The sequence below is a fragment of the Neophocaena asiaeorientalis genome, unplaced genomic scaffold (genome assembly GCF_003031525.2).
Source record: "Neophocaena asiaeorientalis asiaeorientalis breed wild unplaced genomic scaffold, Neophocaena_asiaeorientalis_V1.1 scaffold432, whole genome shotgun sequence".
Classification (NCBI taxonomy): domain Eukaryota; kingdom Metazoa; phylum Chordata; class Mammalia; order Artiodactyla; family Phocoenidae; genus Neophocaena; species Neophocaena asiaeorientalis.
Genome location: NW_020174549.1, coordinates 2,093,920 through 2,110,573, shown reverse-complemented (window position 1 = coordinate 2,110,573; position 16,654 = coordinate 2,093,920). Strand labels below are relative to the sequence as shown.

Genomic DNA, 16,654 nt, shown 5'->3' with positions numbered 1-16,654 from the left:
GAAACACACAGCAGATGAAGGAGCAAGGTAAAAACCCACCAGACCTAACAAATGAAGAGGAAATAGGCAGTCTACCTGAAAAAGAATTCAGAGGAATGACAGTAAAGATGATCCATAATCTTGGAAATAGAATGGAAAAAATACAAGAAACGTTTAACAAGGACCTAGAAGAACTAACGAGCAAACAAACAATGATGAACAACACAGTAAATGAAATTAAAAGTTCTCTAGAAGGAATCGATAGTGGAATAACTGAGGCAGAGAACAGACAAGTGACCTGGAAGATAAAATAGTGGAAATAACTACTGCAGAGGAGAATAAAGAAAAAAGTTATGCACCCAAAAAAGGAGCACCTCAATACATAAGGCAAATGCTAATAGCCATAAAGGGGGAAATCGACAGTGACACAATCATAGCAGGGGACTTTAACACCCCACTTTCACCAATGGACAGATCATCCATAATGAAAATAAATAAGGAAACACAAGCTTTAAATGACAATAAGATAGACTTAATTGATATTTATAGGACATTCCACCTAAAAACAACAGAATACACTTTCTTCTCAAGTGCTCATGGTACATTCTCCAGGATAGATCATATCTTGGGTCACAAATCAAATCTTGGGAAGTTTACAAGAATTGAAATCATATCAAGTATCTTTTCTGACCAGAATGCTATGAGACTAGATATAAATTACAGGAAAAAAATTACAAGCACATGGAGGCTAAACAATATGCTACTGAATAACCAAGAGATCACTGAAGAAATCAAAAAGTTCCTAGAAACAAATGACAACGAAAACACAACGACCCAAAACCTATGGGTTGCAGCAAAAGCAGTTCTAAGGGGGAAGTTTACAGCAATACAATCCTACCTTAAGAAACAAGAAACATCTCTAATAAACAACCTAACCTTACACCTAACAATTAGAGAAAGAACAAAAAAGCCCCAAAGTTAGCAGAAGGAAAGAAATCATAAAGATCAGATCAGAAACAAATGAAAATGAAATGAAGGAAATGATAACAAAAATCAATAAAAGTAAAATCTGGTTCTTTGAGAAGATAAACAAAATTAATAAACGATTAGCCAGACTCATCAAGAAAAAAAGGGAAAAGACTCAAATCAACAGAATTAGAAACGGAAAAGGAGAAGTAACAACTGACACTGCAGAAATACAAAGGATCATGAGTGATTACTAGAAGCAACTACATGCCAATAAAATGGACAACCTGGAAGAAATGGACAAATTCTCTGCAAAGCACAACCTTCCGAGACTGAACCAGGAAGAAATAGAAAATATAAACAGACCAATCACACGCACTGAAATTGAGACTGTGATTAAAAATCTTCCAACAAACAAAAGCCCAGGGCCAGATGTCTTCATTGGAGATTTCTATCAAACATTCAGAGAGGAGTTAACACCTCTATTTCTCAAACTCTTCCAAACTATAGCAGAAGGAGGAACACTCCCAAACTCGTTCTATGAGGCCACCATCACCCTGATACCAAAACCAGACAAACATGTCAAAAAGGAAGAAAACTATAGGCTAATATCACTGATGAACATAGATGCAAAAATCCTCAACAAAATACTAGCCAACAGAATCCAACAGCACATTAAAAGGATCATACACCATGATCAAGTGGGGTTTGTCCCAGGAATGCAAAGATCCTTCAATAAATGCATATCAATCAATGTGATACACCATATTAAGAAACTGAAGGATAAAAGCCATATGATCATCTCAATAGATGCAGAAAAAGCTTTTGACAGAATTCAACACCCATTTATGATAAAACCCTCCAGAAAGTAGGCATAGAGGGAAATTACCTCAACATAATAAAGGCCATTTGCTCAGAATGGGAGAAAATATTTGCAAATGAAGCAACTGACAAAGGATTAATCTCCAAAATTTATAAGCAGGTCATGCAGCTCGATATTCAAAAAAACAAACAACCCAATCCAAAAATGGGCAGAAGATCTAAACAGACATTTCTCCAAAGAAGATATACAGATTGCCAACAAACACATGAAAGAATGGTCAACATCACTAATCATTAGATAAATGCAAATCAAAACAACAATGAGGTATCACCTCACACCAGTCAGAATGGCCATCATCAAAAAATCTACAAACAATAAATGCTGGAGAGGGTATGGAGAAAAGGGAAGCCTCTTGCACTGTTGGTGGGAAAGTAAATTGATAGAGCCGCTATGGAGAACAGTATGGAGGTTCCTTAAAAAATGAAAAATAGAACTACCATACGACCCAGCAATCCCACTACTGGGCATATACCCTGAGAAAACCATAATTCAAAAAGAGTCATGTACCACAATGTTCTCTGCAGCTCTATTTACAATAACCAGCACATGGAAACAGCCTAAGTGTCCGTCGACAGATGAATGGATAAAGAAGATGTGGCACATATATACAATGGAATATTACTCAGCCATAAAAAGAAACGAAATTGAGTTATTTGTAGTGAGGTGGATGGACCTAGAGTCTGTCATACAGAGTGAAGTAAGTCAGAAAGAGAATAACAAATACCGTATGCTAACACATATACATGGATCCTAAAAAAAAAAAAAGAAAAAAAAAAAGAGAGAGAGAATGGACTTGAGGACACGGGGACGAGAAAGCGTATGCTGGGACAAAGTGAGAGAGTGGCGTGGACTTATATATACTACCAAATGTAAAGTAGATCGCTAGTGGGAAGCAGCTGCATAGCACAGGGGGATCAGCTGGGTGCTTTGTGACCACCTAGAGGGGTGGGATAGGGAGGGTGGGAAGGAGATGTAAGAGGGTGGAGATATGGGGATATATGTATATGTATAGCTGATTCACTTTGTTATAAAGCAGAAAATAACACAGCATTGTAAAGCAATTATACTGCAATAAAGTTGTTAAAAAAAAAAGAATGCCCACATGAAACGGTTTCAATTTTCAAGTAAAACCTCAAGAGAGGAAATAGGTAGTGTCATTTTTTTGGGGAAAAATTATTTAAATCTATTGCTTTGGGACTTCCATGGTGGCACAGTGGTTAAGAATCCACCTGTCAATGCAGGGGACACGGGTTTGATTCCTGGTCCAGGAAGATGCCACATGCCACAGAGCATTTAAGCCCGTGCGCCACAACTACTGAGACTGCGCTCTAGAGCCCACGAGCCACAACTACTGAGCCCACATGCCACAACTACTGAAGTCCGCGTGCCGAGAGCCCGTGCTCTGCAACAAGAGAAACCACCGCGATGAGAGGCCACACAACGCAACAGAGTAGCCCCTGCTCACGGCAACTAGAGAAAGCCCGCGTGCAGCAACAAAGACCCAACGCAGCCAAAAAAAAAAAAAAAAAAAATCTATTGCTTCAATTATGTTAAAGCAAATACACACAAATAGAAAACGAAGATAAAATTCTACAGCTAGCATATCAAATGCTCTCATTCTCTGTACTGCAGATGTAATCTTTACAAAGTTTAAGTATGAATGTTTTTTACTTTACATATATTCTTCATAACTCTTTTTATTTATTTATTTAATCTTTTAGCTCAATCATTTAAAACAATTAAAAACATTTTTTACAATTTTGAAAGGTTACTTTCCATTTATAATTATTACACAATATTGGCTATATTCCCCATGTTGTACAATACATCCTTGAGCCTGTCACAACCAATAGTTTGTACCTCCCACTCCCCCACCCCTATACTGCTTCCCCCGCCACCAGTAGTTTGTTTTCTTTATCTGTGAATCTGCTTCTTTTCTGTCCATAACCCTTTTTAATTGCATACTGTTTCATAGACTAGATGTATCATAAATCACTTAGCCACTCTACTAAAAAAAAACATTTACCTTGCTTCCATATTTTGTTAGAAATAATGCTACAGTTACTATGCACTTAGCCATTTATTTTTCCATGAGGTATTTCATTAGCAAAAATTCCCAAGAATGGGATAATGTGTGAAAGGGAATGAACAGTGTGTTTGTCTTAAGTGTGTTGCAAAATCACCTTTCAAAAGGTACACACAAGTGTCCGTGCTCCCAGCCATATATGTAATTACTAGTTTCATCACACACCAAGTATTTGAGGCATTCCATTCCATTAATATCTTCGAGGTAATTAACACAACATACTCGTGTGTCAGGATGGGTCTAAAAAGTTTAGTCATGTTAATTCATTTCATTTTCACTACGGAGGGGGAAACTTTTTACCATCCATGTTTTTACAGATAGGCAAACTAAGATACCAAGAGGTTATTAAGTAAACTGTTGGGAAGTGGAAGAACTGGTTTTTGAACCAAAGAAATCGGAGCCCAGAACCTGCCTGGTCAACCACTAGGCTATTTAACCTTGTAATAGCTTTTGATTGATGTTTGCCCAAGTGTGAAAAACGTGTATATATTTGTGAGAGAATTTCATCATGCCCCTTGTTATAAGGTTCTTTTTTGATGGTTTGGCCCCAGAGAGGGATAATAGTGGGGTATTTCATATGGATTGGGACACCTCAAATGGTCTGAATGGGGAGATTTATCATGATTCATGCTTTTTTTTTTACCCCTTGCCAATATGTAAAGTTCAGAAACTAAGAATTACATTGCTAAGATTGAAAATAAATACAGTTGTTTCGTCCATCCAGGACACCCCAGGCCTTTTTTTTTTTAAGACTCTGATGGCTGTATAATCTATTTCAATCTGCCAGTTACCATAGAAACATACCTTCTGGGCTTGCTTGAACATCTGAAATGTGGGTATTGCTTTGATGTGATAAATTTGGGCCAACTCCTGGAAAATGAAAGAAGTAGCATGAAGTCACAGTTTTGGTATCCTCTCTCTGGACCAACAGTGGTACTTAGTGACGTCTCAGGAGGCATGTCTGAGAGCCCAGGGACAGCTGATACATTACAGATTCTCTTGCCAAGAACTTTTCTAATATATCCTCAAAGCTTCCAGGAATGTTACAGTAGAAAAAAATAACTGTTTCCAGCCTTCCTGAGCTTTCTCATTCAAGAGCTCTAGGAGACGGGTGAGAGATGGGGGCCAAAACAGAATGGACTGAAGGACAAAATGAGCTCTATTTAAAAGAGCTTGTGAAAGACGGCAGAAGGGAGCCAGTGGAATCCAATATGGAAAGAGCATATTGTAAAAAATAAGAACGGGTAAAGGTCTCTTTATAACTCACACTTGAGACATGGGGTGATATAATGTCTTGCATTTTAAGTAAGGCTTGCATATTTCTTTCTTTTAAGCCTTATGCCTCTTCACTGCCCATCTTTGTGAAAGATTTGGAGCCAAGAGACAAGAAAATATGTTAGCATTCCAATTGCTCTAATCCATTACAATCTGATTTCAAATACCACTTTCTGTTTATTTTGTTTGAGTCAAAAGAAAATTAGCCACCCACAGGATCAAAACCTCTCCCCTGCCACCCCCACTACATTATCATTTTCATGACCACAGCAATGACAACAATGAACACATTACTATTAGAAAAGAAAACTGTGCATTTTGTTTCACCTTAAGAGACAAACAGCTGTAATCAAAAAAGAAAATAATAACACATGTTGCTGAGGGTATGGAGAGATCAGAACCCTCATACATTGCTGGTGGGAATGTAAAATAGTGCAGCTGTTTCAAAGACAATTTGTCAGTGCTTCAATAAGTTAAATAAAGAGTTACCATATGACCCAACAATTCCACTTCTAGATATATAGCCAAAAGAAATGAAAATGTATACATAAATGTTTATGCCAGTATTAGACATAATAGCGAAAAGTTGCAAACAACCCGAATGTCTATCGTAGGATGAATGGATTAAAAAAAAGGTAATATATTGTACGGATACATGCCACATCATGGATGAATCCTGCAAGCTTATGTTAAGTGAAAGAAGCCCATCACAAAAGAACACATATTCTATAATTCCATTTATATGAAATGGCTAGAATAAGCAAATCTAGAGACAATGCAGACTTATGGTTGCTTAGGGTTGAGGTGGTGGATGGAGGGATCGGGGCAGGGAGGTGACTGCTGAAGGGAACAGTGTTTCTTTCTGGAGTTGTGAACACTTTCTAAAATTGACTGTAGTGATAGGTGCACAACTCTGAATATGAAGAAGACAAAGAGATAATAACCCTAGCTGTGTATTCTGAAAGCATAGTACATGATTCATCTTAAAGGAGAATCACACACTGTCACACTTTAATGAAAGTTGAAGGAAATGGAAAAATGGAACATTTATTATGTTCTGGGTAGTATGTCATATATTTTGTGCCTTCTATCTTATCATATTCCGTTAATTATTACCTTGTTTTACATACAGAGAAAGTGAAGTTTATAGAGGTTAACTGGTAAGAGGTCACAAAACTATTAAAGGGCAGGATGGGTGAATAGTAGATTTTTTAAATTCTAAAGCTCAAATTCAATCCAATGTATGCACAGGCCACTTGTTATTGGTACTTTTCCTCATTATAAGTGAACAAGTGTTAGGAAGAATAATTTTGTAATTGTGTGTATCAGTAAGCACATTTTGATTGAGGACATTATATTTGTGGGGGGGGTGAGGAAGAAAGGCTCTAGGGAGGTAAGGGAAGGATTTCCTGGAATTCCTTGTGGTGTTTAAAAAAACCCACAAAAAGCATACGGTATAGCAAGGGGAAAGCAAGTTATGTTAAAATGTCTGTAATGCATTGAGTTAGGTTTTAGAAATTGAATAATAATCTATTATAGGGGTGAAAATCAGTTTTCACTTTGAGCTCAACTTCAACCAACTGGTATTGTCTGTCTAGAGCAACTCTACTGAGCAGGATTGTGGGGCAGAGTCCAGAGCAAGTGGTGAAGAATATTAGGCTTGATTAGTGAATTCTGCCATAGTATGGGAAGGCGGGGGGCAGCAGGAGAGCCACATGTTTATTGTCTTTTAAAAAAAAATACGAAATATACAAGAACGTTATGGGGGAGTTTACTACAGTTCATCACACTTATATATATATTTGTTTGTTTGTTTGTTTTTGCGGTACGCGGGCCTCTCCCTGTTGTGGCCTCTCCCGTTGCGGAGCACAGGGTCCGGACATGCAGGCCCAGCGGCCATGGCTCACGGGCCCAGCCGCTCCGCGGCATGTGGGATCTTCCCGTTCCCGGGCACGAACCCGTGTCCCCTGCATCGGCAGGGGGACTCTCAACCACTGCGCCACCAGGGAAGCCCACTCATCACACTTTAAATTGCTTATATAATCACTGAGACAGCACTCTCAATGACATCGCGTTGGATTTTACATATCTACAAGGAAGGATTTAAGATTCTTACCCGAGCATTGTCCACATCCACACTAGCAAACATGACGTTTCGGTATTGCACAGACATTTCCTTCGAAGTAAAAGAGTAAAAAATTCCTCATTAGCTTAATGTTAATATTAAATCACACACTAGCAATGTCTTTTAGCAAAAACAAAACCGAACAAAAAGGTTGATCAAGGGAGCTAAGCATCATTCTGGCATTGCACTACTGCCTAGAACCTCAAGCACCAAAGTCAAAGTTGGATGCTGCCAAGGTCAAGCAAAGATCAACGGCAGAACCAGAGTCTAAAGTCTGTGTTCTGCTATGTATCAAAACTAGATTTTGCAGAATCCTCTGCCAGCTGTCTTCCTGTTAGGTTCTGCCAGTGGGAAGCATTTGCAAGAAAATGGAAAATGGGAGGAGGGAAAAACAACTCTCCTGCTTCTGTTCCAGATGTTCCGGAAGCATCTTTGACAGCGGTGGTGACAGTGGTGTTGGTAATGGGTATGGGGTAGTGGATGCAGAAGCAGCCTGTAAATGTCAGCTCCTGGGATTTTCTTTTTTCCCAACAGCTATGTTCATTCTTTAAGGGCACTTAATAGCATACTGATTTGTTTGCATTAACATCATATCTCAAGCATTTCCATTGACCTGTTTCAAATGAAACCTCTCTTCAATGGTGGTGTGAAGTGTCCAGAGTTTGGCCAAGTGGAGACAACAACGGATGGAGCTGTCACTGGTGGCTGCTCCCGTGGACAAGCAGGAAGCAGCATGACATGGACTGATTAGGTGGACATTAGGTGCGGAGTTCTGTTGTAGGGATTCTCTCCGGTTGTTTGTCCATGAAATGTGCCCCAAGTGGGAGTTCTTTCTTCAGTGGCTCATCAAGATGATGAAATTGGGGGAAAACTCTTAGATAATAAACACGAAGGTCTTTGGTATCTTGGAGTACTTTGCAGATAAAAAAAAGATGCTGATTTTGACTGGCAGCATCTCCACGCCTGGCAGGAAGATGGTGTTGCCCAAGAATTCTGGGGAAATTGACTTGCACTTTTCAAGTTTCAAGATACATGGGTGTTCTCCAGTAGCAGTCAGGCGGGGCAATGGGTTTGACTTACGTGGACATCTGATTTCAGGGTCAGGTTCTATTTAGGAAGTTTTCAGAGTCTCCCAAGTCTGACAGGAAATGGACAGGGTTATAGTAGTTTTGTATTGAGTAGTAGTCGGAAGACATCGTACAGGTTCCTTGCTAGACTGGGGTTCCCTTGTGAACACTGCCTTCCCTCACTATCCCACTCCATCTACCTAGGACCCTCCTCTGCCCTCAACAAAAATTCTTCCTTCTGCTCTGTTCTTCCTCCCATATAATGTTACCACCTGGTCACCTGTTCTGTTTGCTCTTAACTCTAAACTGTCTCCTGAATTTGACCTTTCCTTTTTTCTCCCCAAACCACTGCCCTAGTTTTGGTAAACTCATCATTAACATTGCTGTTCACCTTGGGTTACCTGCCTCAGTCTTTCCAACCCATTCTTATACAACATTGCCAAAAGTATTTTCCAAAAACCCACATTTGATCATGGCAAAACCTTTTTAAACGTTCTTCTATTTTGACTCTACAGCAACTCATTAAGTTATAACACAAGGGCCTTCTCCATCTGGGCTCAGCTTCCTTTTCAAGGCTCGTGTGTTGCTACTTCCGCTGCAAACACTGTAAGTTAGCCTCACAGAGTACTTGCCTTCCCACGATCACACCATGCAATTTCTCAACAAATTTATAACCTCCCCTTTTCCAGAAATGTCCTTTTTGGGGTTCTATGCCAGGTGATCCTCTTAGCCCAGAGTCATCAAACGTTGCCCTATAGACCAAATCCAGATCTCCACATGGTCTCATAAATAAAGTTTTATTGGAACATGTTTGCCCATTCGTGTATTGCCATTGCCTGCTTTTGTGCTACAAGATCAAAGCTGAGTATATATGACATAGACCATATAACCTGCAAACCTGAAAATACTGTCTTTAACCTTTACAGAAAAGGTTCCTGACCCCTGCTCTTAATCATCAGGGCCCAGATCAAATGGGACTGTGGAATTTACTCAAGACTTAAAGTTTTAAATCACTTCTTAAAATCCACATTTGCTTATGATTTACTTTTTTTCTTCTTGCCATACATCCTTTAGCAGAGACTCTGGGTTGTCAACTTTTAGTTTTTGTGTGTCTGAAAAGGTCTTTTTAAAAAAAATTAATTAACTAAATTTTATTTATTTATGGCTGTGTTGGGTCTTCGTTGCGGTGCGCTGGCTTCTCATTGCGGTGGCTTCTCTTGTTGCAGAGCACAGGCTCTAGGCACACAGGCTTCAGTAGTTGTGGCACAGGCTCAGTAGTTGTGGTGCACTGGCTTAGTTGCTCTGCAGCATGTGGGATCTTCCCAGACCAGGGCTCGAACCCCTGTCCCCTGCATTGGCAGGTGGGTTCTTAACCACTGTGCCACCAGGGAAGCCCCTGAAAATGTCTTGAACTCTTCCCCACCTAGAGTAATGGTATAGCCGGCTCACTTCCATTCCACCTTCCTGCAGAGCCTGGAAAAGGGAAAAGGTAAAGTTTCCTTGGATTCCCTTGCAGCTAGAGTTCTGGACGCAAATTGGTTTCACCAGTGAGATGCATGAAGGCAAGACTTGGAAGGCAGAAGTGAGACAGAGCTACTTTCTTTTCATCTTTGGATGTGCTGCTGGAAAGCACGACTGGGGTGTGGGAGGGTAATCGTGCTGGAGGCGGCAGCTATGCTGAGGGATCCAGTGCCCCGACATCAGCTTCCGGATTCTGATTCTGACTCCCCGACTGCTGTTTTTCTGTTTGTTTTTTGTTTGTTTGTTTTCTCCCAGTAGTGGCTTCCCATCTCTTCTCACATCTGATATTGGTAAAGTTAGGATCCCCTCAGGTGGGTCTGTTGTGCTTTTGAGTCATTCATGGGGTTCCACTCTGGAGCCCATTCATCCAGTCTTGTAATGATTTTATGAGCATTTAACTCCTCGTATTAAAATCCTTTTCAGTCTAATTTGGTTTCTGTTTCTACTCTGATCTCCGATAAAGTGCCCTAGAGTAAGAAAAGCATTTCCTCCAACTCCATTATGTACAATGAGTTTTTAATAAATGACACATGATGAATACCTTCTCTTGAAAGAGTTCAAACATTACAAGAAAAATAAAGCAAAGCATGAACTTTTCCCATTTTCAATCCTCCCCCAGTTTTCACTCCCTCTCACAGAAAAAAAAAAAAAAAAACTTGTTTGATATGCATCTTCTGCTCCCCTTTGTTTACATATAATATATATGTATATATGTTGATATATACATACACACATATGTATATGTATCTCTGTTTTACATAAATGGGACCATACTGTATAAATTTTCCTATATTGTTCTCTTTTTACTTAATTCTATTGTTGTCTTGGAGGTAATTCCTTCATTATGTGTGGGTCTACTTGATTGTTTTTATCATCTGAATAGTATTTCACAGTGTGGATACACCCAAATTTAAAAACTGTGTGTGCATTAGTCTGGATCCCAACAGAAAACAGATGGCACATTCAAATTAGGATAACTTGGGGACATTTATCACCAAAGGGCCAACTATAAATAACTGTAAAGTTAGAGATGGGTGTTGAGGAGCTGTGAGAGTCTGGACACAACAGTGGCAGAGCCCTTACCACCTTCAGGGCCCGAAAGTATGAAGGGAGAAAGGGGCTACCACGCCCGAGATTAAAATGCCTCATTGGCCATTGAAATTTGATCAGCTTTGACTTTGTGGCAGGTGAGGTAGTTATACTCCTGAAGCTAAACTTTGGAGACTCTAAGTTTAAGTGTCTGAATAGAGGGGCCTGCCAGATATGAAAATATTCTAAGAATTTTCGGCAGAGAATAGATGTTGAGATGTCATGTAGCCAATTTCTCTACTTGAATATGTTTCTTTTAAATTAAATATCAAAGGTTGTGATTGTGGTTAGAATGAATTCAGGTAGATTGAAGAGTTTAAGTCAAAAAAGTTGAAATGTTAGAAATCTTGCTGAAAATAAACCAGAGTATTTTCAGTTGTGTAGAGAAGTCCAAATTTTATATTTGAAGGAATAGATTTCATAAGATGGACCATAAATGTGAAACATCTGTGCAATAAGGAGAAATGAAAAGAAAATGCCCTGAGTTTCTTTCCGCTGCATGTTACACACCTCCCTCCCCATCCCTCAATGGTGAAAACTCTTAAATGGGGTAATAGGAAAATTAACTAGATGAAACATTGTATAGACATGAAAATTATAATCGAAAAACTTGATAAAAACATGAACAAATGTGTATATGGAAAAAGATCTGAATATAAGTATACGATTACAACTAAGTGGAATATTTTACTAAGATATTTTATAAAGGAGATCAGATATGAAAGGAATATGTGAGACATAGGATTTGTTCTGATAATAGGGTTGAAGGATTGGGAGCAGTTTATTCTTTTATATTATAGTTGAAAACAAGTATCATGTTCATCTGTAATCTATTCCAATATTTGGAAGGTCTGAATTCTGGAACTTAGGTAAGATGTCATTATTATGAATAATCCATTCCTTTGTACAATTGTACTCTTTCGCACCTTTTGATGATCCTTGCAGAATTATCCATAGACAAGTAATATTAATTTTCTGGTGTGTATACTAATGATCTAATTAGATCTCACTGTATTATATTCAGGTTAATCAGGATGCTTCAAAAAACTACGATTCTGTGCAAAAGATTTTAAGTTTAATTAGGTCCCATTTGTTTCTTTTTGTTTTTATTTCCATCACTTTAGGAGACGGATCTAAAAAGATACTGCTGTGATTTACGTCAAAGAGTGTTCTGCCTACGTTTTCCTCTAGAAGTTTTATAGTATCTGGTCTTACATTTAGGTCTTTAATCCATTTTGAGTTTATTTTTGTATATGGTGCTAATGAATGTTCTAATTTCATTCTTTTACATGTGGCTGTCCAGTTTTCCCAGCACCATTTACTAAAAGGACGGTCTTTTGTCCGTTGTATATTCTTGCCTCCTTTGTCATAGATTAACTGACCATAGGGGCGTAGATTTATTTCTGGGCTTTCTATCTTATTCGATTGATCTACATATGTCTGTTTTTCTGCCAGTACTATACTGCTTTGATTACTATGGCTTTGTTAGTGAAGTCTGAAGTCAGGGAGCCTGATTCCTCCAACTCTGTTTTTCTTTCTCAAGATTGCTATTGGCGAGTTGTGTTTCCATAGAAATTAAAAAAAAATTTTTGTTCTGGTTCTGTGAAAAAAGCCATTAGTAATTTGATGAGGATTGCACTGAATCTATAGATTGCCTTGGGTAGTACAGTCATTTTAAAACAAACTTATGGTTACTAAAGGGGGAAGGGGGGTAAGGATAAATTAGGAGGTTGCTATTAACACATACACACTGCTATACATAAAATAGTTAACAAACAAGGACCTACTGTGTAGCACAGGGATCTATACTCAATATTTTGTAACTTGTAAGGGAAAAGAATCTGAAAAGGAATATCTCTATCCCTACCAATCTATCTATCTATCTATCTGTCCAAATCATTGTGCTGTGTGCCTGAAACTAACACAACACTGTAAATCAACTATACTTAAATAAAATTGAAAAAAATTTTAAATAATAATAAAAAAAGAAGTAGGCACCAAGTGGGGGGGAAGCTATGATTCCATAATGGCTCGTAAAGGCAAAACTTTTAAGATTTATTGGGAAAACTATTTGAGAACTTTAAATTCCTTCTAAAATTGTGAAATAGACACTGATGATACTTACATGAAAAAGAGGATACATTCTTTTGCAAGGACCACACCACTTTGCTGAAAATTCAATTACTACAAGTTTGTTTTCGGCAGATTTCAAAAGTGCTTTTAATTCATCCTGAGACCAGAGCATAAATGAGGAAATATGCACAATCACTACATCTCATAGTGTCTGTCAGGGAATAAAATGACAGCTTAGCTATGGGGCCCCACCCCATTGTTCTCCAGGGTTATATATACTTATCTTTCTAAGTATACATAAGTGATGATAAACCCACACAAAAAGGTTAGGATTCTATTTACCAGATGGGTTGGTAATGGTGGTTGGTAATGGTTGGATACCTCTGGGGAGAGACTGAGATTGGATAGTGAGAGATGAGGGGTGGAAGGTGGGGATGAATGGGTGTTCAAGGTGGACACCTATATTTGATTTTTTAAACAAGGATGTAAACATGCATTAACAGAGAAATCTAAAGGAGAGCTAATCTAATAACTTGAATCATTTCTTGTTTTTGTTTGGTTTGGTTTTGTGGGGGGTGGGCTGATCATTATTAAAGATATAGTTAAAACCATACATTTAAGGATTAGACATGCTTCTTGCTGAATGTCTTAAGTGAATTTTTTCTACCAACTGTCTGTATCATCTAAGTAAAGTAAGATTTTCCCTCCTGGGACCTCAGATCATGGTATCTATGCTTTATTGCTTTGTGAACAATGTCCTACACTAGTTATTTCATGCACGGCTTGTCTTTCCAACAAGTCCCTACAGAACTCAATCCTGACTCACTTCTGTGCCTCCATGGCCCCTAACTGGCACATGGTAAGTGCTCATAGAGCATTTAGTTGATTAATGAATGATCTGCTAATACACAGCGTTCTGTTCAAGATTTATTTTTCCTTTTCTCACTGGAATTCTACCAAGAGTATCTAATTTACTCTGTGCTTGGTATTCTCTTCCTTAATCTCTACAACCACCCTATGCAGTGGATATTATTATTATCCCAATTTCACAGATGGAAAAACTAACATTGATTAACTTTCTCATGGTCAACCAGCTGGTGAGTGGTGTAGTTGGAATTGCTAACCTAGTAAGCTTGACCCCAGAGTCCATTTCCTTAACCACTACACAAAATCGTCTCCTGAGTTCTTTATAGTAACGGGGCTCACTCTTCCTCTCTCTGGCCCAAATGCCATCATGTGCTTATACCTGGACCACTAATTAATATGGAGGGATGGGATCACTAATTGAGTTAAATCAATCAGGGCCTAGCACTGGAAATAGGGATGGGGTTTATTCCATACAGATGGCATATACTTTATAATAGGGGAGTCTTGACAATTACATTGCCATTTGATCTACTTTCAAGAAGTGAAACGGATGACTCAAAGAAGACGTGCTCTTCCTTTACCAATATTCCTCCAAGAGAGGGGTGACTAACTTTTCAAAAAGCCATGCCAAGCCTCCACTTCTCACTTGCTTCTGAAGTTATAAGGTAGATGCCATCCTCAAAAGCATACATGTCTTCACTTCTCAGTAGTTGTTAGGCTGTAAAATGGATTACCTGGTCCAATGAATCTGACTTGGCTAAGTTCTCTGAAGGTAATACTCCCATGGTATGCATAGTGATCCCACATGTACCTATTGAGGCCCACTCTATGCCAGCTACTGGACACGCTGCTAGGATACAGCATCGGACAAAAACCAAAACATTCTACCCACTGCCTTCATGGAGCTTACATTTGGTGGGGAAGCCAATGGTAAGATTAATAAGTAAAATATATAGTAAATTTGTGACCAGTGCTAATAAAGAAAAAAGGAGAATAAAGAAACAGGAGGGAAGGATGCGTGCTGGATTACAATCACAGTCGGGGTGGCCAAGGTCCACCTCGATGTGACATTTGAATAAAGACATAAAGGAGACAGTAGGCCCTCAGAATAGGTCTCTGAGGAGGAGATGGAGAGGGCTTCTCAGAGGATGAGTGAGACTCCAAGCTACTCTATGAGACTCCCAGAAAAACCAAAAAAAGAATAATTACCAAAATCATTAGCAAGTGTGTGCTATTTTTAAAACATTTTTTTATGTCAAAGGTACATGGCAATGCCTTCTTTCAATCTGGTCGCTCTCATATTTGTGATCTTACATACAGGCACATTTGGCAAAAGTGTCAAAAGTCTAATTCTGAGGGTGCTAGTGGAGGGAAGACCCCGTCCCTACATGTCCCCCTTCCCTCCAGCTCCTGGTCCTCCTGTAATGTGGTCACATCAGAATGTCTGGATGCTAAATGCCTGCTCTACCCCTAAAGGATGTAGGCTGTTAACCACTCTTTTAGAGGCAATTTTCTTTACATAAAGAATTATCCCTGGCCCATATATGCATTGAGATTTGTTGTGGCAGTACCATTGGACAATGGATGGAAAGTGATTTTATGAAATACCACCTGAACACTTGTTAATGCCCCTGGTCCATTCTATAGGCATGTCTAGGGGTTCTGTTCTCTTTCCTGGGATAAGAGAAATATGTGGACTATTTTACTTCCATAAAATTTTCCAGGTACAACTACGGTAAAATTGGTGGGATCAGGTACAGGATGGGCTATGTTAGGAGCTGGCCTGGATCCAGCTAGAGTCAGAGCAAGAAATGAGATGGAGGAAGGGATAAAACTCTTTTTGATCAATTTTTCTCTTGGCTACTCTCTAGAGAGTGCCATCCCTCAAGAAACAACATGAAGAACAAGCATTAAAAAATAAAAATCTCCTCTTGCTACAGAGCAATGAAGGAGTACTGGATGGAGGAAATATTCCTTAAAGTTTATCAAATCTGCTCTCAAGATGTCTCTTTTGAAATACTCCTTGAAGCCAAATAAATACTTGCCATGTCTCTAATATTCTGCACCATGATTTACACCTGGGAATTGCTGACAAAACTCTCCTGTTGGTTCAGTTGGCTGACTGTAGCTGTCTCCTATCAACTACAGGATCCTAGCCAGAATATAGGGGTACCTTCTCTATGACATCATTGAACATGACATCTTAGAATCTGGAACTTTGGCAGACATGGAGCTAATTTCATTTTGATGCTATGACTAGTTAGTCAGTGTGTGGTCAGCCAAAAATCAGCCAACTGCTGGCCTTGTGGGCAGAGTCAAAAACGTGTCTGTCTCTTGTTAATCTTCTACTACCTATTTCCATGCACCCCCTCCCTTCCCCAGCCCTGGCAACCACCAAATGAGAAATAAGCAAAGTAATATTAAATAGATGAAAGTTATTTTCATTTAGGATTTTGAAGGGATTAGTTTGCAGTTGAGAAAGATACTAAAGCCTAATCCTATAATAATGTTTCTTGTACATTTGGTTTTATGAGTCACAGATTCCCTAAACTTTGTTATTTTTGCTCTAATTATTTAGGAAGTAATGAAACTTCACTTTCATGGACTGGACCAGGGTTTGGCCAACTTTTTCTGTCAAGAACCAGATAATATTTGGGGGCTTTATGGACCACATGCAGTCTTTGGTTCATATTCTTTGTTTTTAAATCTTTTAAAAAAGTAAA

General features: G+C 38.8%; 1 protein-coding gene across 1 annotated transcript in view; it reads right to left on the bottom strand.

The window, feature by feature from the left end:
- TXNDC8 (thioredoxin domain containing 8) overlaps window positions 1–16,066 on the bottom strand; it is a 37,178-nt gene extending 21,112 nt beyond the window's left edge. Inside the window, exons 1-4 of the mRNA XM_024757297.1 lie at window positions 15,977–16,066; window positions 13,117–13,221; window positions 7,306–7,365; window positions 4,719–4,784 (exon numbers count right to left, since the gene is read on the bottom strand). Of these exons, the coding sequence (XP_024613065.1) occupies window positions 4,719–4,784; window positions 7,306–7,365; window positions 13,117–13,221; window positions 15,977–16,000 (255 nt within the window). The 5' untranslated portion in view covers window positions 16,001–16,066. The remainder of the gene's footprint in view (window positions 1–4,718; window positions 4,785–7,305; window positions 7,366–13,116; window positions 13,222–15,976) is intronic.
- Window positions 16,067–16,654: the final 588 nt, after the last annotated feature.